This window comes from Cyanistes caeruleus, chromosome 11, assembly GCF_971803275.1.
Source record: "Cyanistes caeruleus chromosome 11, bCyaCae1.hap1.1, whole genome shotgun sequence".
Lineage (NCBI taxonomy): Eukaryota > Metazoa > Chordata > Aves > Passeriformes > Paridae > Cyanistes > Cyanistes caeruleus.
In genome coordinates this window covers 6,992,770-7,017,651 of record NC_141711.1, presented here as the reverse complement: position 1 = coordinate 7,017,651, position 24,882 = coordinate 6,992,770, and the positions used below count along the sequence as shown (strand labels likewise).

General features: G+C 43.8%; 1 protein-coding gene across 8 annotated transcripts in view; it reads left to right on the top strand.

The window, feature by feature from the left end:
* SYNPR (synaptoporin) overlaps positions 1-24,882 on the top strand; it is a 98,136-nt gene extending 73,254 nt beyond the window's left edge. For all 8 annotated transcript variants that reach the window (XM_086845931.1, XM_086845926.1, XM_086845924.1 and 5 more), the window contains 3 exons: positions 12,816-13,014; positions 21,906-22,097; positions 23,099-24,882. In XM_086845931.1, the coding sequence (XP_086702057.1) occupies positions 12,816-13,014; positions 21,906-22,097; positions 23,099-23,365 (658 nt within the window). In that variant the 3' untranslated portion in view covers positions 23,366-24,882. The remainder of the gene's footprint in view (positions 1-12,815; positions 13,015-21,905; positions 22,098-23,098) is intronic.

Sequence of the window (24,882 nt, the reverse complement as noted above, 5' to 3'; positions counted from 1 at the left end):
ACATTCCAGCATGTTGCAGAGATGATGGAAAACAAGGTTTATTTGCAGGAGGGATCCAGCTGAGGCTGTGGCTGGCCCTTGAACTCAACATGCACAGATGGGATGTCTGGCATGTACAGTGGGGTTGTTGGCTACATGGTGCAAATATACCTGAAATGTGCAGGTGAGAAGGGAGATGACACTTAGCTGCTGTTATAGGAGAAGCATGAATATGCTCAGATTTTGTGCAATTTGAGATTTTGTTTTCAAACCTGAGGCGTATACAAAAAGTGTCCAGAGATATGCAGATTACATGAGGCGGCAGATGTGTCCCTGGAAAATCCAGCCCAGTGCTACCTTGGTGTCATCTTCATCTAAATAGTCCTGTGACTTCCTCATGCGTTTGCTATTTTTGCTTTTCTTCAGTGCTCCCTCCACAGAATGGAGATGGGATGCTCTAGAAACAGAAGTGAGTTTAGTTGGGAAAGATCTCAGAGCAGTGAATCCGCTTGGAAAAAGCAGCTCAGAAAAGTTGAGTCTCTCTAATCAAGACTTTGCTCCTGGGGCTGAGGCTCATCTCCCTGCATGGGCTTGCAGGCATTGTTAGGTAGGATGAATTTCCCACCAGTTGTCTAGCATTCAGGTCCATCTTCCCATGGCATTTTCGTTTCAAATGCCTTCACAGTCCTGATTATTGGCTGTCAACCGGGGGAGGTGTAGGTGGAAGGAGAGAAGCTGCTGAGCATCTGACACCCTGCTGCTGTTGGGGCTGTCAGCAGTGACACTGAAGCAGTCAAAATACCTGAGTGCTGCTTTTTATGAGCTGCACCTTCCAGCATGACTTGAAACGAAGAAAGTCGTGCTACCAGCTGCTTTCATTTCTGTTGCTGTGAATTTGAGGCTTTATTTTCTTCTCCCAAAAGATGAACTGCTAGACCTTGGCCAGTAGATGACAAGCACTGAGAGCTTGAAGCTGGTAAACAAAGCGGTAAGGCTGAACAGGACAGCTTGGCAAAGCAAGAAGGCTTGGGTGTTTTGGAAATGACATTGGAAGAACCTGAAAACATTCCTATTAAAGCAAGATCACAGTGGGGAGGGAGTCTTCCAGACTGAAAGGATGGACATTGCGCTTGCTTCTGAGACCAATCACCTGAGCTAAGGAAAAGGAGGATGCAGGAGGATAAAACTAATGCTGGTGGCAAGTGAGGGTGATTCATGTGGCCACAGGCCAGTCTTGAATGCACTAAAGCAGCACTGCACTTCGCAGCAGGTAGCTCCAGATGCTCCCAAAACAAAGGGCAATCTTCACACCTGCTTATTGAGATTTTTCTCAGCCCCAACCTACAAATTGCAAAAGTCTCCAGCAAGAAATAAAAATGAGTCCAAGAGAAATAATTAGTACAATTAGCCAGAGAGTTTTGAAACCTATCTTTAAACTAAGATTAATTCTTTCTTGTTTTTTTGGTTTTTTTTAAAGTTATGGTTATATGGAAGTTATGCTTGGCTTCTGTTTTGTCTTATTGCTGTTGTAACTCTGGTAGCAGGAAATTGTGGAGCACCAAAAGGAAAACCCAGAAACCTTTTTAACAAGGTGCCTGCTTCTCATTTCTGCTGGAATCACTTTCTTAGGTAGTTCTGGACCTGGATTAATTTTCCCTTTGAAAGGGGAAAGTGAGGAAAATGATAGAAGTGTACTAATCACTAGACACTAGCAGAGCAATCTGGTGCAGTGGTGCTTTTGCATGGCTGGGAGACAGGATCCCTGGGAGAAAAGCCCGTGTGGTGGTGCCTGTGCAGGGTGGTTGTGTCAGGAGTGTGAGGAGGCTGAGCCATTCCCATCTGAGCTTCTGCTCTGAGCTTGTGCTACTGGGGTGCAGTAACCACTGAAGAGTCTCCCCAGAATTGACGTCATTGACCCCAAATCTGGCTCCACCATCTCTCCTGGAACAGATCAGACGGATGCTTTTCCATCCACAATTACACTGATTCATTTAAGCTTCCTGCAACCCACATCCATGACCTTGGAGTCACCCTGTAATGTGGAAATTAACATCAAGCCTAACCCTAATATCCTCCAGCAGTGTCTCCTGGAGCTCTGCCACACTCTTCTACAGGTCCTGCCAGACACTTCCATGCCTAATCTGATATTTAAAAAGACGTTTCAAATATTCACATGAGGTTTTTTCTCATTTAGGCCTGATCCTAGTTTTATCACAAAACATTTCTTCCTTCCTCATGTTTTAAAGTACAAATCAGCCACTATTCTGGGTACCTGTATATGAATTTTGAAAGTTTTATAAGATCAAATATGGAATAAATTTTTCTGGCCCTACAGTAGCAGTTTTTAATTAGTATTAGAATCTGTGCTTGATACAGAGTCTATTGCAAATTTGGCACACATTAGGATGTTCATTAACTTGACCCTCACCCAGGCAATGAATCTTTGAGGGGTGGAAAAAAAATTCAGCATCTTGGGATTATTTGTTGCTCTCACAGTCCATCACCCTTTCAGATTGGATTTGTCACTTACCCAAGTGCCCTGAAGCAATATATTTTGTCTGTAATAAAAGTCCTAGTGAAGGTCCTATTTGTTTATTAATTTTTGTGATCCCAACAACATTTTTATCATGTGCTTTGTGTTTACTTTGATAATAAGTGATTGAATAGTACACCTACTGTGTACATATTTGTTACTGGTATTCACTATTTTTAAGATGCTTTTTCATTAGTCCTTCTAAAAGCAAGTATTTTTGTTTGCTTACTGAGTCAGTACTGGAGATTTTTTGCTACATAATTATTTGTGTCACAAACATGATGTTTTACTTGCAGCTGGCAGAGTTGCACTGAAACACTTGGGCTTCTTCAAGGAGTGATTTAAACGAACCTTTGCATCTCAGAAGCGCTCTGGTGATGATGAGAGGTACTCTGTGCTGATGCCATCACCTGCTCTCTGTGGTCATGCCCTGTCCTGGCCAGGGGAGGAATGCTGTGCCAAACCCTGGCTGTGGGTGATGCTGGTGGTGTCTGTGGCTCGTGGGAGTCCCATGAGCAGAGATGTTGTGCTGGACAGGTCTGCAGGGCAGTGGGAAGGGAGAGCCATCTCAGTACAAGCCCCTAAGTGTGCTGCCTGGTAAGTCTTGAGGCAGACCCTGGACTAAAATCTCTTCGCCTGTAGCTTTTGGAGGTACTTTAACCCAACCCTGCATACGCAGTGTCTGCCCAAGTTAAATGCTGTAAAGGAATTAATTTGGAGTATCTCTTGTCTTTTCTTGGGGCATTCATCCTGAAAACTACTTGGAAAATATTGGCCTGGAGGATGACATGGTTAAATTTTAAACAGTCTCAGCTAAGCCAGTGGTTAGGTGAAGTGTGTGCAGAGGTGTTAGGAGCACTGAGCCACCTTACTAAAAGGACAGAGTAGGATTTCCTGGTGGTGCTAACGTGAGGCCCTGGTGAAAGTATGTCTTTGCACATCTTTGTATCACAGCAGTGAGCAAAACAAATGTTTTCCATTTTATTCTAAATCACCTATTAGTATCTTTTCAGTGTGCTAGTAAAGCTGTCTCTTCAAGTGATTCTTCCTTCTGATGGAAAAGGAAATTGTGTTTTATGGGAGCTTTTCATTCACTTTAAGCATCTCATTTGAATAAAGACATTCCCATTGAGCACCCTTGAAAGTGTTCACCTCATCTGCATGCGATGGGTAGTCTAGTCTTCCATTTGAAATATGACAGCCAGATCTAAATTGCCTGCTTAGAAGCTACAAATTATAATTAAGGAGAGAGCATCTAACTTTTTGAGCTTTGCATCTATCTTTCTTTGGAAAAGGCTTCTGCTAATGTTAGCACATTTCTGTGCCAGTGTGTACTATCCTTTTATTTTTTATCATCCATTTGTAGTAAATTTTTCTTCAGAATTCAGTGAAAAACATTCTGGCTGAAAGATTATAAATGTCTGTGATGGCTGGGAGACTGAGAGCTGCTGATAAATAGGAATTCTTTCAACTAAGTAGTTGCCTGCAGTGCTGACTTTCAGGCAGCTGTGGTGGGCTCTGCTCCTAGACTTCCTGGAAGGTTGGAGATAGGAAGGAATAAAGTCACGGAATCAGCTAAACTACTTAAGGTTTGTGTTTTATTTTGGCTGTCTTCATCTTACAGAAGATGCCACTTCTGCAAAACCAGGCTGTGGCCTCATAAACCTCCTGTGGATAGACAGGAGCAAAAGCAAGCCAGCAGCAGTTGTGCACTGGCTTCAGGTGGAACCTGTGCCAAAATGGAGATGCCCCAGTTCCCAGGTGGATTTGGCAGAGCTCCTGGGAAGGTGAGAGGTGCTGGTTAAACTTTGCATGACCCATTCCAGCTTAATGAAAGGATAAATCTCCAGCCTGGAACTTTTTAGAACAAAATTTGGTGCTTTTGAGAAGTAGATTTTGCACAAGCAGGAGTTGCAGGGATGATGGGATGGAGTTCAGAAGACCACAAGCTGTGTCAGAGTGGTCCCTTCTGGATCTGCAGTAGGCTGGTCCATGAAAGCTGCATTAGTTTAATCCTTTTTCTTGACAAACTGTGACCACCTCATCTAGAACTACAGATCTGAGGTTAACAGCTGAACTGATGAGGAAAAATGTTCAATAATACATTAGCTAAGCTGGAGATTTTCACCAATATCCCTGTTATATAAACTGGCTGTGTAGGATGGGCACTGAGGGCTCAGTCAGGGCTTTAATTGTCTGTAACAACTGTTGCAAATTCTGATCTCAGCAGTGCTTTTTATACCTAATTTTTACCTCTTAACAAATAATTTGGCTAACCAGAACTTCTACATTTTAACTACTGTAAGCAGAAAGTGGAAATTATGTGAATGAGGAAGATAATGTTGCATCCTGTTGAGTAAAATTCAGAAAATCCTTCAGATTACAAATATCTCTGATTGTGACACCATGATCTCATGATGGGACCAGGTAACATTGGATAGTTGTTTATGTGGTGATGCAAATGTATGCCAGTGGCATTTCCAGGTACTATAATTTGCCTTGTTCTATGAACATGATGACTTTTTTTAAAGATAATTAAGGGTTACCTTCCTTCAGAGATAGTAGCAAAGTTTCCCAGAGACTAGAAAGCAGTTTGTCCCAAGAAAATAGCTCAGTGAAGGGAAATCAGAATATAATGCCACTAGTCTGTACCACAAAGAATGCAAGTGCCCAGTCTGGGAAGGTAGTTGGGCTGTAAAGACTGGTGGAGCATGTCTTTGAGCACTGTGCTCTGCTTGCACAGCATGTGTTCCTGAGAAGAGCTGTGAAATTATCTTGGGAGATAAATCTGGGTCTTGGATAAAGGCTTGGAAGTGGGGTTGGGATCACCCACTCAGCTTTCCGAGCACTCCCAGCAGCATGTGTTCTATAATGAGCCTTTTTTGTTGGCTTTTTGGTGCTACGATGGAGTAGTAGGGTTTGCATTCCTGCTACGTGCACAGTCTGGGGAGGCTCATTCCCACGGCTGGTGCTAGTCCGGGTGTTTCTTCCCCCAGGAGTGTTGTGCAGGCTGTTTCCCAAGAGCTTTGTGCACTCAGGCACAGGGATTGGGTCCTGCAGGGGGATCTCAAGCTGGGGGTATGGCACTGGTGCCTTCTCCCCACCACCAGTGTTGTCCCTGTTCCATGCCTGCAGACCCCATCCTCAAAAGGGTTGTGTAGCTTCTCTTCCTGAAGGCCTGAGCACCTCAGGGGGGTTCAGACTCACTGTCTTAACAGGAGAAATGAAATGAGGTGTAGAGGATGGAGCAGAGGGACCCATGTGGTGCCCAGCTCTGGGAAGGCATTGAGGTGAGCTTGCTCTGAGCTGCCTAATAAACCAGCATGGCAGGAAAATTGTTCAAACATCTGCAGCACAGCTATGCGCTTGTGAGGGCCAGGAACCTGACAAACTAAGAAATTGAAAGTGTTAGGGGGGAAATATTTTATATTATTTTGACTGGACATAAACCAGAAAAGAGTGTAGGTTGCTGCAGCTTTCCTGGTTAACTTCCCAGCAGCATCTTCTGGGTTTTTTTTGGTTATGCTGCTCTGGACATGGATTTGGATGGGTATAAGCTACTGAAGTCAGCTGTGACAAAGCTCCATCTTTGGGATGGTCAAATGTCCAGGTTAGGAGCTAGGAATAAATATTTGTAAGATGATGTATGTATTTGTGTGAAATAACTGGTAGTGTTGAATAATTCTAGAGTGATGTGGGCTTTGGAATTATTTTTTTTGTCATAAATGGAGAGATTTTATTGAGGGGACAGAAGTTCAAAGTGAAATATTTTCAAATACTCTTTGATCAGCCAACTCTATTCTTTCTTCCTCTATAAAGGAAAGAAACAAAAGACCAGGCTTGGATTGTTGAGTCGGACAGCGAATTTTAATTTTGTTTTCTGTCTCCAGAGAAAAATGAAGTGATTTTGTAGGGGCAGGTTTGTGGTGAAAACAAATGTGCTGCTGCTCTGTAGGGGAGCAGGGTACTGAAGGCACCTTTGGGTGCTGGGGAGTCTGGAAGGGTTTTTTGGGGTAGCTGATGGTGTGAGATATGGAAAACTGCTGGGATAGTTAGCAGGGATGGATAAGCATCTCTTTTGAAGGGCTGTGGTATGTGCAGGCAGCACTGGGATGTGCATCATGGCAGATGGGCAATGAGAAGGCAAGGGATGGGAATACTTAAGTAAGTGGTAATTTCTTCATCTTGGGAAAAGAGCTGTTGGAGAGCAGTTTGGGGTGAGAAACAGTCTTGTCATTGTTAGCAAAAGGGTAGAAACCTCAGATTTTACCAGAATTGCACAGGTGCAAAAGGGCCAGGGAGCAGTCACCTCCATGGTAGCTGCTGTCATGCTGAGGGGCAAACACCATCTCCCCCCACGGTTGTCCAGGGCTTGAATAACATCTCAGCTATTTGACTTTGAAAGGCTGGAGAGAACTTCAGCATTAATGGCTTCAAGGTGTTCAAATGTGGTATTAACAGGCTGTCTGCCTGAGACTAACTTCAGCAGCTCCTGGATGCCTGGGTGCAAGGATTCAGATCCTGTTGCTGGATAATGGTTTTGATACTGCAGGGTCTCCCCACTCAGAAGTTTGTCCTTGGAGAGCAGATCTGGGGGGAGGAGGAGGATGAGAAAGCTGCAGAACTTTTCACTCCATCCAGCCTCTTGGAGACTGGAAGGAAGCCTGTTCCTTGCTGTGTGAGCAGCCTTAAAGATAGCCAGGATTTAACACCAAACATTCAGGAATTCCCAGCATTGGGGGAAGTATTCTGTACAGTGAGAAGAGCAGGCTGGGAAGAGTGTTGGAAGAGTCAGTGGACCCCAATTTCCTTCAAGAAAAGACTTTTTATTTGTAGGCAGATTTTTGCTTTGACCTGACTATTAGAGATGACTTTCAAAGTGTTTTTCTTAATGTAGGTAATATCTCTAGAGAAGTTTTACAGTAATGCTGATCTCTTTTGTGTGAGAAAAGACTCCCATTTATTTGTATTCTTTCACTAAACCTACAAAAAATACGTATTTGGCACCTCTAAAGGTATATTTTCCCAGGGACTGGCTGGCTGGAGGCAGTGGTGTCAAAGCACACCAGCATAGTCCTCTGAAATGAGGGGACTCCACTGTGTTCAGGGCTAGCTAAAAGAAATGCCTGTACTCTGTATCCCAGAGAAAGAAAAATGTAAACCTTTGTCACATTTTTGTGCCTCAACAGAGCACTTTGACTTGCTGAGGGGTTCTCTGCATGTCAGCATTTCACTACTGTATTTTGAAATTTCATTTTCCCCTTATTTGGAGATTATCAACCAAGATAAACATTTCCCAAGAAACCCCTCCACAAGTACTACTCCAATAACTCACTTCTAGCAATGTATTTCTCTCAGGGATTTGCAGACACTAAAGACAATTGACAGTTCTGACTTCCAGAAACAACTTGGGGGGAAACACAGCCCAATGAAAAGATAATGGATCTCTGGGTTTTTGCAAGCATGTATGTGGGTGTTGCAGATTTTGTTCCAGCATGTTGTAGACAGGTTGGAGGGTGGATTACAAGATGCTATTTTCAGAAAATAGGACAACCTGCCAAAACAGAGTGCTTTTTTTTGCCTGTTTTTCACTAGATCCTAGTAAAGGAATGGAGAAGCACTAACTCTCATTGAGAATTTTTGGAGGCAGAACTTTATCTGTTATTTATTAATCCACACACTGATCAAAGCCCAGAAGAGGAGATCTATGCTGGTTCATCAATAACATTTGAGCACATTCTTGTGTTAATTACGTGTTCTGTTGGCTTCAAGTCTAAGCCCTGTGTGCATCCCTGTGTGAAGGGAGTGAATCAGACAAGATTAGATCACTCACCCTTCTGCCTGGGCTCTTCTGTCTGCTGGTGGAGTGAGCCAGATCTTTGGGGCAGTTGGCTCTGACCATTTTCATGGTCAAGGATCTTTAGGGGAGCTAAGCTGCTTAGAAAAATGGTGAGTTATGATTAGAAGAAAGCTGTGGCATGAATATTGTGCTGAGGAAGTTGAGGAAGAAAAGGCAGCTTCACATTCACATGGAGAGAGCCCAACTTTTGCTCCCCCATGCACACGTAACAGCTGTAGCTTTGTTCACTGTGTCTGGCTTCATATATTGTTTTCAGAGGAAGGGTAATTAGCATCTGAAAATGTAACTGTTCTTTGCTATTACATGGAACAATGTAAAAATCCCTTTTTTCACTGTAAAACATTCCTGCCCTCTTTTGATCTTGTCAAGCTAGACAATACAGCTGTCTTGTCATCGTATTTCCCACGGCAATGGAAAGTTTGCCAAGTGGTAGAAGAAGCCTCAGAAGCCCTTAATTACTGTGACTTCATCAGTGAAACTTGACTGCTTTTGGTGGACTTGCTTCAGATTGAAGTGAATTTGGTGGAATTTGGGCCTGGATGGCTTGGCCATGGCAGTTGCTGTTAACAAAGGGGGTGGTGCTGGTAACAATGAGCAGTGAGGATTACCTCAGTGCAGCTCTGCTGAGTGTGGGGTGCAAGGTCACATTCCAAAGTCAGGAGCTTTATTTCTGAATTAATAGCAATACCCAGGGCAGTACAAGGCAGAAAAACCCATGGTGGAACTTACAGGGGGAAAGGTTTCCCTAATTAAGTAAATTCATTACTGTTGTGTTCCTTATTTGCATTGTCCATCAATCAGTGAAAATAATTCTTGTTAATGCAGCCTGACAAATGTTAACAAAGTGCAAAGGGTGTGATTGCAAAGGGTCACTCCTGATTTTGTTTAGCAAATGGAAAGTCAAAGGTGGAATGGAGGGGTGGTGTTTGAATTGGAAAAGCAGCAGAAGGAAGGCACTGGCCAAGGGTGACTTGAAAGAAAAGGTGGGGTATAAACAAAGAGATATAAGAGAAGATGAAACAAGAGTAAGTCAGAGGAAGTAAGAGACAGAACAGGTAGAATTATATCAAAAGTGGGAGGCAGAGGCAATTAATGTTTTGTGAGTCATCACCAAACCATTCTGCCCCCAGAAAGGCTGACTCAGCAACATCAGTAGGGAAAAAAAATCAGAGTTTTCTCTCGGAGATGTCATTCCAGATCAAAAAGGTTTTGATTAGAGAAACCAGAGTTTCTGTCACTGATCCTCCCCTGCCTTAAAGAAACTTTTCAGATGTATCATGTAAAGTCAGCATCCACCCTAACCACCGCAGGGCTTGGCTCTCTCACTTCTCTTCCCTGTCACAGCTTCTCTTCCCAGGTCTGAATCATGGTCTATTTTGGGGCCCTTTGCACAACAGAGATCTCAGTTGTTTTGCCATAGGTGAGGTGGCCACAAGAAGCATCAATTAGTGCACATTCTCTTAGATTTCCTCAAGGAAATCTAAAAAAAAATAAAAAAGCAAGTGAATAAAAATACCTTGATGGAAGAAGGTTTCTGTGATCTCGTATCCCTGACAGGTGCCTGGCCACAAAAGCACTACTGAGAAGGTACAAGTGTGGTGTTAATATATGAACATTTTTTTTTGGCTTATGATTCAGAACCAAGATGCAGTCAGGAAAACAGAGAATAGAAAAGGAAAATGGTCTCCCTTGCTTTACCATGTATTGTAAAGGCTGGTGGTTGTGATGATGAGATTGGGCTGTGTTGGCAGTGGACAGTCAGAGGGGCAGGGGTGGGCAGCAACTCCAAGTCTGAATCTTGCTAGAAATATTCCATAAGTTATTTCCTTTTTGGTGTGCACAGGAGTTTGAGCTGCTGCTTGCAACAACACATGTGGTCCAGTCTGCACTTCAGGGCTTCTGGGGAGGAAAAGAAAGCAAAACTATAAAGACATGTTGTACACAATAAAATGCATGCAGAATTGCCTTGTTCTTCTTTTCCCCAAAGCACTTGGGTTGTATTTAAGGTAGCTCAGCCCAGTTTCACAGTGCTTGTGCAAGTGATGTGAGGGGAGGTGGTAGCAAAAGCATAGAGCTCTCCCCACTGCAGCAAAGCCTGGCTTTTGCTGGGTTCAGCTACAGAAACAGATCCCACATCCTGCAGCAGGGCCCTAAAACAGCAGCTGTGGTACCTGAGTGTGGCCCTTCAAACACAGCAAATGCTATGAGTTATTGAAGAATCAGAAATTTGGAGGTTTGGACCAACAATAACAACCAGCCAAAGAAACCCCTCCTAGCCTTGACCGTTAAGTTGCGAAGGCTGGGCTGACAAGGAGACTCTTGGTCTGCTGGTGGGCAGAAGCAGACAGCAGTGTCCACCTCTGGCTCTGCACACCATTGCTGGTGTCCTTCCTGCCCCAGACTGCAGCTCCATGGGCTGGGTGGGGTGTGAAACCTGCCTTGAAGCTGGCCTTGAGCCCTGATGAGGACTGAGGACAGCCTTTGGCTGCACAGCACTGCATTCCCCTGGGGAAGGAGGGAGAGATGGGCCACATTTCTTACTGATCCAGAGCCCCACAGAGCCTTCCACAATTTTCAAGGTACTTTGAAACATGGTTTTGTTCTGTGTCAGTACAGCACCCAAGCAGCTTTGTCATGGTTAGATACTAGAAAAAGAAAAGAAGAAAGAACAAAGAAAAACTGTGTGCCGTTTGTCTTGATTTTCTTCTTAAATCTGCTATCGCAGAGCATTACCAATCTCTGTAATTGTGCCAGCCATGGCCAGCAGCATGTCCATGTTCAGAGCCCTCAGAGACTGGCTCTGCTGGATGTGGTGGAAGCTTCCAGCAGCTTCTCACAGAAACCACCTCTCTGGCCCCCCACTACCAAAAACCAGCCTGTGCAAAACCAACACACAGCTGTAAAAGGAAAGCAGAGAAATCTTCCTTTTTTGACCATGCAAATAATGCATTTCAAATCTTTCCATTGTCGTGGTATTGGTTAAAACAATACCACTTTCTCTCCTGACTGCAAAACTGGCATGACAGGCACTAGGAAATCTTACTTCTCCTTTTATCCCCCAGTTTTAGAAAATAACAATAAGCCCTGATGAAAAGTGTGTGTGTAGTGATGCCAGGAAACAGTAAAGTCAGGAAACTGATCATGAACATTAGGATCTCTCTTATGTTTTCAGATTTCATCAGGCTTTGTTGGCTTTATGCAAGAAAGGTGATTCAGCCACTGCTCATCTCTGCAATCTGGGCATACTTGGTTTTTGTTTTCATCCCACCACTACTATGATGACAGGGAATAAAACCTCTGAGGCAAATAACTGGTGTTATTCATCAACCTCTGATGAAAAGGTCCTGCCTACGTTTAGGTACATTTAATCGGGACCAGCAAAAGCAAAAAGTCATCCAATCTTCCAGTGTCCATTAATCCGTCTTCTGTGATTTCTTTTGTGGGTACTTTGTTTTCCTCTGGGGAATTAACTTTTTATTTAGCCAAATACAGTTATGTCTGCTGCTGCTGCCATTGGCTTGCTGTTGCACACATTAATTGCCATTGAGCAGAGGAATGCCTCCCAGAAGGCCTAATCCTTTCTCAGCACCAGATCATCAGTTTTTTAATTGCTGCTGGCTTTGTCCCCTCCACTCACCCTGTGTGGAGCAGAACAACATGATCCCTCATTGGGCTCCACATCTCCAGTGATGAGAATCTGGGCCATGCAACAGGACCTGCCAAAATGACCCCTCCATGTGTCCTCTTTCTGTATCAGAAATTAAAATTATTACAGAAAAAAGTCTCTCGCTGGAGCTTCCAGACAGAACTATTAATCTGTTTAGATGTGGCTCAGTTTTTACCGGCTCAGTCACTGATAAATACTGTGTTAGTATCCAGTTAGGGCTTAGGTTGCTTAAACCAGGGCATGCAGACTTTTTCTTTGATTCAAGTTGTGTATTTCTGCTGCAGCTTGATTTTAAAAGCCTATAATGTAGAAGCACTATGTGGCCTGCAGCCCTGTGGGCTAACAGCCACGGGTAGCTCTGCACTAGACAATTTTATGCAAGGAATTTGTGAACATCCAAACATGGATATCCCATGGGCTTAGTACTGAGGATAAGACCTGTTTTCTTCTGCCTGGATTGTAAGAATTTGAGAATCAAATTGTTTCTCATGTTATCCTTTTTCAGTTGTTGCCATGGCAAAACCCCAAAGAGGAGAGGGAAGGTTGTACCAAACCACTGGAATATAAACTTTTTTCTGGGATTAATTAAAAGATGTGTTCATGTGCTCAGTCTCACCTTGGCACTCACAGGGTTCTGAGGAGCACAGCCCACAGCTGCCAGTTATTCACAGGGGTCAAGGTGCATCAGGAATGAAACAGAGCAAATGTATTCATCTTTATTCAAATGGCAGTTTCCATTCTGTACTTCACCTGCTGCTCTATGGGATGTTTTCCAGGTTGCATCAAGTGAATTTTGAGGCTCCCACTTGCGAAGGCAAGCGCCGGGAAACACTCGCCTTGATAGGGGACTTCTCCTCTTCGGCCGAGTTCTTCGTCACCATCGCGGTCTTTGCCTTCCTCTACTCTCTGGCTGCCACCGTGGTTTATATCTTCTTCCAGAACAAGTACCGTGAAAACAACAGAGGGCCTTTAATTGTAAGTGTTTACAGCATTTGCAGTGTTTTCAGGCATAGTTCTTCACCTCTTGCTTTTTCAGTTGTTGAGGTTTTGGCATAGTCTAGGAGGTCCAGGTGTCATGCTGCCCAAAACATCTCTGCATTCACCTGTTTTTTATCTTAATGGTGATTTAATATTTTAGCAACAAAGGTAATGGAGGCTGCATGCAGGAGAAGTTTAGTCCTATGTGTACTAGTGAAATTCTGTGCTTCTCTCCCGCTGCCCAAAGTGATGATGATCACACAAATGATGAACATGTAGCAGGATTGGCATCTCAGCCCTATGTCTGTAATAGTAGAGCTTTATTGGTGGGGAAAAAAGGGAAGAGGAGATCTTAAGCATTGTCCTAGCAGACAGATGAAGCCATGCCCCTGATCAAAGCCTAGCCAGGGAGATTGCTTATTGCTAATTACTGCAGGGTTAAGCCAAATTATTTTGCTTTGAAGAATGCTGTGGCTGTATTCCTAGCATGACACTGAGCTCCCAGCATGTTTCTGCACACTGGTTTATGAGCTTTCCAGTTATCATTGCCTGCACCCATCAAACTGTGGCTGTTTATGCTTTTATTTTTATTTTTACTGATTCCTGAAGGCTTGTGATAAAAAGCAAGTGCTGCTGTGCATATATTTGCTCATAAATTGAGACTGTAAAGCCAGTGAGGGCTGTTTTGGTCCAGGTATCTGTTGCCTGTCAGTACATTTTGGCCCATGATGCACTCCATGGTCTTGCTGGGCTGCCAAGCACTGGGTGCTGACCCTCACCTGAATTTGGGTCAGGTCTCTGTGTCTGTGGGCTGTAGAGTTGCAGCACAGTCTCCCTTTCATGGATAACCCTCTTCTTCATGACTGCAAGGAGAAGGTTACTAAGGAAGAGTAAATACTTCTCTGAAGTCTTGGTGTGAAGGTGGGTGGAGTTTATCAAGGACCCATGTAAGGAAAAAGTTAGCTCTGGATTTCAGAAAATTCTAAAATTTATGAAAGACAGAAACCAGACATTTTGCTGAAACTTAAGTGGCTAAAAGCTACCAGTAAAGAATATCAGAAACATATAATGGGAAGAAAAATAAATCACCAGTGCATGAAAGCTGAATCTATTAAAGGAAGTAACTACAATAACAGCCAGCAAAAGATTAAACTGGAGGAAGGTAAACTTTGCATCTTGGGGGTTTGAGGGAAAGATTTTCCTGCTACAGGGAGATGTGAACTATTCTTTTGATTTTGCATAATTCAAAACTGATGAACTTTTACCAAAAAAGTTCTCTTTCCATATCAAAGGAAATGAATCCACTTCATTTGGGGTTTCTTTGGTGTCATGGTTTGGTACAGGCCAAATGCCAGGCACCCACAAGAGTCATTTACTTACCCTCTTGTCTGACTGGAAGAAAATCGCTGCTTGTGGGTACCATTGCCATCAAGTTCCACTAATTCTTCTTGGTATCAAGTAAGATCTCATTTCAAACTATCTCATGAAAGGATTTGTTACAGAATTCTTCCATCTTAATTTTCTTACAGAAAAGGATTCTTGTTTTTGACCAACCACATTTTCTGCTGTATCAATAGAAAGAGGAAAGAGAAACAATAGTATTAATAGGTCACATTATGATGTGGCCATGTCTTGCCTTTGTCCACGACTTTCCTGAAACTGCTGCTGCAGTCATGTCTGTCAGAGGATGCATAGCACAATCTGCTACATCATTAATGTCACATTGACTTAATTTGTTCTATGTAATGGATTGTAATTGAATCTACAGGTTAAATTTAACCAGTGTCTGTTACCAAAGTCTCTGTTTGCATTTTCCCAGTATTTAAACCAAGGCTATATGGCCTTATTTTTTCAGAATATAAAGATGCTTTTGAGTTTGTCTTACAGCAAAAGTAGCTTTTGCTGGTGAGTGGTTCAGGGAATGGCTGAGGGTTATGGTCAGGTTATGCCTGACAGGAGACGAGTCCCATCTTCCCCAGCCAAATGCTCCTGCAGCTCCTGTGCACTGCATGCTCTGTTGTATTTGGTATTTTTAGGAAAAAATAACCTTTTTTGCCTGGAGCACATCCTTGCTGGTTTCCCTGGACACTGTCCAGTTCAATGATTGCAGTATCACAGCCTGGTTGAGGACAGGTGTTGAGTCCCTGTGTGCAGTGGAGTTGTAGGGAAAATGCAGAGCCCCAGAGAGAGGAAAAGCTGGCAGCTGTAGCCAGGAGGAATTCAGTGGTCAAGGAAAAAGAAAACTCAGAGTGAAAACCAGTTTCTCAGGGCTGCAGTGCTCACCTACCGGATGTCACACACTCTGTGAGGGAGGCAGGCAGTGTATCCTCCAGCTCCAGGCAGATGCTGCTCTGAACTGACATGTATCAGATCAGATGTGTGAGTATGTCTCATCCCTGAGATTGTTCCTTCCAAAGAAAAGTGCTGCAGAAATCTGTGGTGCAGCACGTGTTGGTGCAGCAGGCAAGGCAGCCCTTGCTCTGTTTCATCACCAGGCAGGATCAGTGCATCAGGCATCTTATCCAGACTACCAGTTTTCTCTCATAGTGAAGACTTTGAAGATGATAGTTTCATCCATCCTTGCTTCTGCTGCAGTGACTGATCACAATTTCATAGTTAAAACTATTCCTGTTTTAAGCCTTGTATTTCCTCTTGGCTTCATATTTTTTCAGTCTGGGATGACATCTGCCTTTAAGCAGCACTCTCTCAGAGCTGCCTTTTCTCCTGACAAATTTTCAGGATTTGAAAAATGAGTATGACAGGAGAAGGTGAGAGAGGAAAAAACCCCTTTCACTTGAAATTCTATAATATTTTTATAAAAGGTCCCTGCACGGGCAGTCACAGACAGAACACTGTCAATACATTACCAAATTGCAGAAGCCTGACTGGGTGCAGAAGATACGATTATTAGGAATTTAATTTAATGACCATTAAGTCACAAGAAACTTGCAGGGAAAACTTCAATCACAAATGTTTCAAGTTTACTTTGTTTATACAGATACAGGGATATGAGCTGGATGTGCTGAGATCTCAGTGAAGCATCACTTTAACTGTGGAAAAATATTTTAGCATTCAGTGTGGAGTGAGGCATGATAGCAAGGAAATATTTCCAGTGGGAGAAGCAGTTAACTCCTTCCCTGTCTGTTTGGATGGCAGTGGTGTGTTTATTCACTATGCAGTAAACCATTTCTGTTGCTAATGTTGTCTGTCAGGTTTTGGGGATAAAAGTCTTTGTTTTGGTCACACAGGGCCCTGGTTGTGTTACTTATCCACTCCCACAGAGCGGGCAGCAGTGAGATCTTGCACTATGCACCCTCTGCTTCCCTTGCTGGCTCCCTGAGGGATCATCCGAGGGGGTTCCTACAGATAGATGAACCTAAGAGAGGACCTTGGATTCCCAGTTTCTGAAGGAACAAGGAGCAGGTTGTACCAGGGATTCAGTGCCTCATAGAAACATGCCCTGTGTTTCTGAGCTCTGCAAACCACAGCTGTGATTTTTATTCCATTGCAAACTCCCACGGTGCACGTGTGCAGTGAGGAGCTGGGGTCTCACCTTGGTGGGTACAACGAGGGCAAGGCAGCTTCTCAAGTGACTGATTAGTGCTCGAGATCCAGAAACTTTTAAAAGAAATTAATTGGAGGTGGTGACTTAGATTTTAAAGAATGTGATGTATAAAATGCCACCAGTTTTCAGTACATCCCCATCTCTCAGACCAAACTAATCTAAGCTGGTTTCCACTTGTTTAACATCACATATCTGGGGAGGAGCTGCACCCTGGGACTGCCAGCCCAGGCACCTGTGTTGGTGCTCTGCTTCAGGTCTATACATTTGGAGCTTCTTGCAAGTAGAGAGTAACCAACCCAGCTGTGCTGAAATTTTTGGGGATCAGGGATGGGATGCTTCCATATGTCTCTCAGAAAAGAAAGAATAGTCACAGTCAATGGGTATCAGTCCCCATCACTCAGACTTCTTACTTTTCCTATGGTTTCTTTGCCCCATATGTGCTCTATTTAAAATCCACATGCTGACAGCCCTATGTGCCTTCAGGTTTTTCTCTGAGAAGTTATAGCTTGGCCATGAGAAACCACATGCATTCATGTATAAATGTAAATCACTTTATTAATATTCCAGTCAATTAATATAAAAGCATAAAATTATTCAGCCAAGAAAAGTGACTGACATAGCCCTGAAAAGATATATTTCATTTTTATAGTGATTACTTGATAATCTCATTCTTGTGGTGCATAAAGATGCTTATATCTTAAGAAGATGAGATCTTTCCTTTGCATCTGGAATCCCATGAATAATCACATTATGCAAAAAGGCATTTGGTTCTTTACATATGTTGCAGATCAAATGAGTTAAGTACACCCTGCTCTGCTCTTTGGATGCCTCTTTGATTAAACATGTTGCCCTTCCTCACCAGTGTCCAGTTGTCTAGAAAAGAGACAGGAAAAGAATAAAGAGCCATCTATAAAAACAAAGACTGGACTCTTTACAGTAGAAAAATGAAATTAGGAAGAACCTGAATATTTCTTTGCATTTCAAAGAGCTGTTTCAGCCTGCTCTTGTCATCTCCTTTTAAAGCACAAGCCAGGGTGACCTTGCTGTACATGCTGGTGCCTCCCAAAAGGCTCTGCACTTCCCTGCCAGAAGCAAGCTTGCAAGGCCTTAGACTATTGCAAGAAGCATGTAATTCTTTCAAAGCTTCATTCGGCAGAAAATCTGGGGTGGGACCTCGTTCAAACCAAAAAAGAGCTAAAATGCCACTGTAGGAAGGCGTTTGCTGCCTGCGGCAATCTGCTGTTGGCCGCTTTCCCGGCTGGGACCAGGGCTGTGGCTCTTGCTGGGGTAGTTCTTGAATTTTCAGGATGGTTATCACTGTGAAAGCAAATCCTCTGAGTGGTTTGCCTCTGCTGGGTAAAGAAATCTCCCTCTTCCGCTGCATGGCTGGCCATGAAACCTGTTGACAATGCTAGACAGGCACTAGGAGGGTTTCTGGACCTCAGCATTTGAGGGGCTTCTCCCTTGGGAGCTGTAAATGCGTGAGAGAGCTTTCGCGAATGGAAAGGTTTTGTAGCATGAGCACTGTGTGGAAGCCAGTTACAAGGCAGCAGCTGCTGCTCTGTGAGGGAGGAGGGATGCCAGGAGCACTCTGGCCAGGCCAGAGCTGAGGTTTTTCCTGTTTCCAGCCGTGACAGCCCAGAACCATCCTGCCAGGCTTGGCTGGGAGGGAGAGCAGGGCGCAGAGGGCACGCAGGGACATGTGTGTCACAACCTTCAGGGGCTGATGAAGCCACTGACCAGCTTGGAGCAGATGAAACACGTCCCCTTTCTGAGTGAACGAGCAGCTTCTTCAGAGGCTCTTGGTTGGGTGAGGTTGTGCCACACACTGGGCAATCCAAAACTGTGCTCAGGACGCTTAAGTGACTGTAATGCCCCTTTCAAAGAGGGGCATTTTGCAAAAGCCAGTAAGTAGCTTGTTAGCAAGGAGAAATATTTCAATAATTATGGAAAGAAAAGGCATACACAGTTCTATTCTAAAATGTATAATACATAAAATTGTTCCAAGTAGGCATTTTTGGCAAACTCAGTAATAACAAGTGTCAGCTTGAAAAAGGCAGCAAGAATTTTTTTATTTTTTTTCTTCCCCACATACTTCAGGATCTGGAAAAGTCCCTCCTTGTGTACTCAGAGTATTTTAAATTTCGATTTTTGCCTTTCTTTACATGTTCCTATTTTCCTTCTTTCCCAAAGGCATCTGTAGGCACAGCAAAGTATCTCAGCTGCGATCTGAGAGAGAAACCTGGCAATTAGGAGTGTAGTGTAATCGTACAACAATACACACTGAAGAGATCTGTAGACACCACTTTAAGAGAGCAACTACAAAAAAATTACTTTGTTCTGAAGGAAAAAAATACTCACCCGTGCTGTAGGGATATTAAACATTGAAATGCAAGATTTGTTTTAGTATGCAGGCACTCTGGCCTTAATTACCAAGGAGAAATTCCCCAGATAGACATTAAGCCACAGAACAGCTTAGCTTGAAATTCACTTTTATTTTCAGCATGTCATTATCTTGTAACTCTGTTCCACCCAGAGCTGTGAAAATGTTCACAGAGCCAGAGCCAGAAATGCAAACCCACTTGAAAACAAGAGAGGTTCAAGTTCCAGCCAAAGCTAAAGGTTCACAAAGATTCAAAATAAATAGGAAGATGCAAGTTTTCTCTAGTCATAGAATCATACATTTTGCTCCTTGCATTGCACAGAGAAAGAAAAAGTCCTCTGAGGGCCTGAGTCTGGCCATGTAGCCCTGATGACAACACCTACTGAAGAAATCCTAGTGTTCCATTAGCTTTTCTGTCCTGTCTCCTTGGCCAGCTGTTGGCCAGCTAGTGGACAGGCTGCACAGTTCCCTCTTTGAGTCCCACTGTGACATCTTTCACTTCTGGCTGGGTGTTTCCTGCACCCAGCCAGACTTTATGGTTTTTGGGAGCTCCTCTATACAAGAGCTGATCCTGGCACCCCAGGAGTAAGAACCCTTTCCCCAAGGCTCTGACCTGCTCTGAAGTGTAGGGGAGCTGGTAGCAGAGAGGGCAGGGTTGAAGACTTTGTGAACACCCTGGCACAGGGGAGCAGAGGAAGTCAGGAGAAGGCTGGAGCATGGGGTGTGATGGGGAAGACAAAACCTGAGAAATAACATGAAATACTTAGTGCCCTTAGGGCCATCCCTTCAAGTGCACAGTGCCTTGGGATGTTCTAGAAGGACTTCCAGCCCTGGACATGGGCTATACCAGCAGTCAGACTGCTCCTGCAGATGCAGTAGTTTGTGCAATGGGCCTCACCAACATGGGGTCAGAGCCTGTAAGCTCAACAGCTGGTGTGTACCCCTGCTGCTGTCACCTGCTTCAAGAATTTTGCTCCCTTTTAAAATTTCTCTCTTTTTAGCAAGTTTGATCTCCTGTGTTGCATTAGTTTTAGTCAGTTTGTCTCTGTTTGCATCAAATTTCTACCTGCGGTTAAGCATGTCTTTAATTGGAACACCAGTGCACTGATTACAGAGCTGGATTTAGTTTGCTCTAAGTGTGGTGGCCTTGAGAGAGTTGCTTGTCATTTGGAAAATACATTCCCCAAAACTCTGCTGTGTCCCCATCTCTTGTGTCAGTCTGAAACTGCATGAGGGCTTGGCATCTGGGTTGATAGCATGTCAAACCTCACAGCAAATAAAGAGCATCTCCCATCATCATCCACAGCTCAGCAGACACCTCGTGTTTCTACCAGCTGGAATTTTTAGGAAATGTTTGCAATTGAACTGTTGCCTCTAGGAATCTGTTTCTCATTCACTGCTAAGGCATATGAGATACAATAATTTCTTTTGCTGGAAATCTCCCTGAGAAGAAAAATTACTCTGGGCTATATGGCTCTTCCCACACGGAGTCCCTTTGGGTGTTAAGGGAGTTGTCAGCTCCTGGGCTTCACGCTCTTCAAGAGAGCCCATGTGGACAGCATGAAGGAGGTCAGAGGAACTCAGAGCTCGGTGGCAGACATAGGCCTGCCGAAAACAAATTGTTAAAAGAGAAGGATGTATCCTTTGGGAAAGCATCCAAGCACAGTTAATTTAATCCCATCTGCGTCAGTGGAGACATCCTTTGTTCATGGCTCGCTTGTGCGGCGGCTTTATCGGCTGGTGCCTCTTCCGGCGTGACGGAGGCTCGCGCCCTCCACCCCTGTGGTGCCACGGAGAGCTCCTTCCCCAAATGTCAGGTGTGCTTGTAGATGAGAATGGTGTTTCCTAGGGGTTGCTTATTTCTTTGAGAAGCAACCTGAAACGCTGGGTTCTTGATGAATGTTTTCCCTTCTTTCCGCACACACCTTTATTTTGCAAGGGGGAAGGGGAAGCAGCCCCATGGGAGGTGGGATATCAAGACGCAGCGATGCAGTTAGTGGTATGTTAGACTTTGGCACCTCTGCCATCTGTTGTGGGCTGACAGATGGGATGAAATATGACAGCAGAAAGGCTCTTCTGTTTTAGCAAGACACAAGAAAGCTTGAAAAATCACACCTCCTCCCTCCTTTCCCCCCAAACCCACACAACAACAGTGTCACTTGGCCACTTGTTCTGGCTAAGACAAGGAGAAGTTTATGCCTGTGCATGCTCTTGAGAGTCTTTCGAGGGGAAAGTGAGCAGAGTGGATCAGAGCAGAGCCGCTGGAACCTGGAGGGACCACCCCACCTTCTCCCCTCCTTTCATGTGGATGGGAATTAGGAACTAGTGCTCCCAGGGCCAGGGAGGCATCTCTGCTTGGCAAGTCTTGCTGTTTACTTGGTCACTCATGGTAGTTAGTGGCTGCTTGGCTTATGCAGCAGGGACATTTGGCCTTCCCTGTGGCTGGTGAGAAAACTCCTCATCTGGTACCTGAGAATTAGCCAATTTCAGGTTTTCCCTAAGACAGAAACACTTCCTATTGGAAACCCACCCTGACTGTCTGTAGGAGTACCCAGGGCAAGACACAGCCCTCAGGAGAGCTCAGCTTCTTTACAGGCATGTGTATTTTGTAGTTCCTCCCAATGCATCAGCCTGGTACTGTGAACAGCCACATTTTCAAGGCAGCTCAGCATCCTGGGTACCAGCCACGTGTTTGTGGGAATCTTGCCTCAAGGCCAGAGGTGCAAATGTCAGCCAAAGGGCTCCGCCCCATTAGGCATGTCAAGCACTTCTGAAAATTATCTCTATAGTTGATGACAGTAACAAAACTTTCCACTAAGTAATAAGCTCTTGGTATTTCTCTCCTCTGACACAAGCTTTCAGTTTTCTGGTGATTTTTAATACTTTTTTCCTTTCCAATGGACACACCAGTATAATGCTTCTAACTAATTTGTCTTTTAGGATTTCATTGTGACAGTGGTCTTCTCATTCTTGTGGCTAGTGAGCTCATCTGCTTGGGCTAAAGGACTGTCAGATGTAAAGGTTGCCACCGACCCCGATGAAGTGCTGCTGCTGATGTCTGCCTGCAAACAGCAGTCCAACAAATGCTTGCCTGTTCGCAGCCCTGTTATGTCCAGCCTCAACACTTCGGTTGTAAGTGACTTTGATTGCTGCTGTTCACCCTTACCTTGCAATGTATTTTCATCTCTTACCCGTGTATTGACCTAAACTGACTGGTGTAAACCAGGTAGCTGACATGATTTAATTGGAAGTGCAGGAAAAGGCAGGCTGTGACTCACAGCAGCTCTGCCACGGAGCAGCAGCAGGATGAGTACGCAGGGTTGGGATGGGGAAAAGGCAAAGTGTCTGTTCAAGTGCATTGGTTGCCCCTCTGCTTTTAATTTACTCACTGCAGCTCTTTTGCAAAGGGGTCTGTGTGCTCCTTTAGGAAGGAAAGGTTTGTGCCTTACAGATTCCTCTGAAATGCCTCAAAAAAACCAACATAAAATTTGACTTCAGCATGTTAAGGAAACAAACACAAAAATTCCCTCTGGGCCACCTGACCAGTTAAGATCTCTCTTTTTAATTAGTTTCTTTCAATTTTATCTTTACACAATTTCTTTAAACTAGATTATGTTTTCAAACAGCAACAAAAAATTTTGGTCTAAAACTCAAGTATTTTTTTGGAGGCAAAAAGCAAAGCAGACACTTTGTGAGCTAAAGCTAAGGGAGGTGAATTTGTGAATTTTCTCCAAAGCTGAGAAAATTTTCCAGCAGATTTTGGGAGGATCATAGAATCATTTAGGCTGGAAAAGATCTCTTAAGAGTATAGAGTCCAACCACTAAGCCAGCACTGCCAAGTCCAGCACTAAACCATGTCCCCAGGTGCCACATCTACACTTACCCCACAGATGGTGACCCCACCACTTCCCTGGGCAGCTTGTTCCAGTGCTTGACAATCAGTGAAGAGATTTTTTTTTCTAATAATCAATCTGAGCCTCCTCTTGCACAACTTGAGGCCAGTTCCTCTTGTCCTTGGGAAGGAGGGGTTGGGAACAGCTTTGCCTTATCCCAGGACCGTGCAGGGTCCATAACATTAGGTTGAGCTGTGTGACCGTGGCTGCTGGTGACGAGCTCCTCTTCTTCCCACCCAGGTCTTTGGCTACTTGAACTTTATCCTCTGGGCAGGCAACATTTGGTTTGTGTTTAAGGAGACGGGCTGGCATTCCTCAGGCCAGCGGCACCCTGCGGACACCATGGAGAAGCAGCCCGGTGGCTACAACCAAGGTGGCTACAACCAAGACAGCTACGGGCCCGCTGGTGGCTACAACCAGCCAGGCTCCTATGGCCAGGTGGGTGAATATGGCCAGTCCCAGAGCTATGGGCAGAGCGGGCCAACCTCCTTCGCTAATCAAATTTAGGGTTTGATTTAGGACGCAGCGCAAGCTCTTGCATCCCTCACAAGTAGAGAGTTTAACAGGTCTCAAGTTTCAGTGGCACCAGATTTTTAAGGGTTCTACATAAATTAATACTACAACAGGGTGTTTAATGTCCATTGAAGGTCTAAGCCCACCTCCTTTGGCAGATGGGAGGTGGCCAGTGGGCTGGAGTTGGCCTTTCTTTCCCTGACTAGCCAGACACAGGGGATGTGCTCCTTGCCGGTGACCTGGAATTGCTGTTGTAGTACGTACTGTAGAGATAACTTTATGGTAGTTTTGTATGTGTTAAGATGGTAGAAGCTTTTTGTAGCCTCAAGTCTGTAGTATTTAATATGCATAATATAATTGAATTTCCTTCTGCATTTTGGTGAAAAACGGAAAGTGTTTTACTATGATTTCTACAAATTATTCTGTATATCCATGCATGTAACATTGCACCTAAATTTTCAAAACTGCCTGTCTGTGACTCTTCAGAGCATTTGTTTTGGTTATACCTTTTTGTTTCAGAAGATTTTACTATTATTTCAGTTAACTGAGTCATCCATCTGTAATTTAGTGCATGGATAAGCAGTTTCATACTACCAAATGTCTGGACTGTGTAAATGGAACTTCTCGACTTCTGCCACTACGTTTTGTTAAATGTCTGTTTAAAAGAAGTATGCATCTTTTATATATTTTGCAGAGTTGAATATATGGCTTACCCAAGTTCTGAATGCTTTGTAACTAAACTGTTTTTCCTTGAAATGGCATTCAGTAGTATATATGGTACTTGACCAATGTTTATTCCATTTAACTCAGCTAAGTATTCCTTCTATAAATCACTATTTCTATGGATGTTTTGTGAATCTTTTAACGTGAGCTGTGGAGAATAAGGACCAAGTAACTGTGTTATATGTTTACAAAGGTATTTATTTAACTAAGATAACAGAGGTGCAGATATCAGTATATAAAATCATGTGAAAACGCCCTGTTGCTTGATACAGCGACATGAAAACCGCACGTATTGTTGTGACCTTACAAAGCATAAATATTCCTTTATGCCCTCTAATGAGAAGAAAACCTTTCTGTCCGTGCTGTTTCAAGATTGTTAGATATCCCTCTGTTAGGCTGCTGCTCTGAGCGCTAGCTTGGTGCTAATGGAGAATGTAACTGGATTGACCAAATAACCCAGGCTCAGAGGAACTCATCCTAAAAGAGCCAGACTTGTAGCCTGTTTGGATTCCTCCCTGGGAAATTCAGCCCTCCCTCACTTCAGCATATGGGATGCATTGGCACAAATGAAAGCCTGAAGCACAATGTACTAATCAAAACTGATCATCTGCATTTCTAGATCAAAGTGTATCAGTATATAATCTTATTGTATGAGCTGTAATGTTGAAAGCATCTTAGCTTAAAACAGCTTAGTCTCTTCTATGATTGTTGTAACCAATTTATGGCTACTCAGTGGATGAATCTATATTGTGATATCTATTTGACCCTAATAAAGTTATTGCATACAA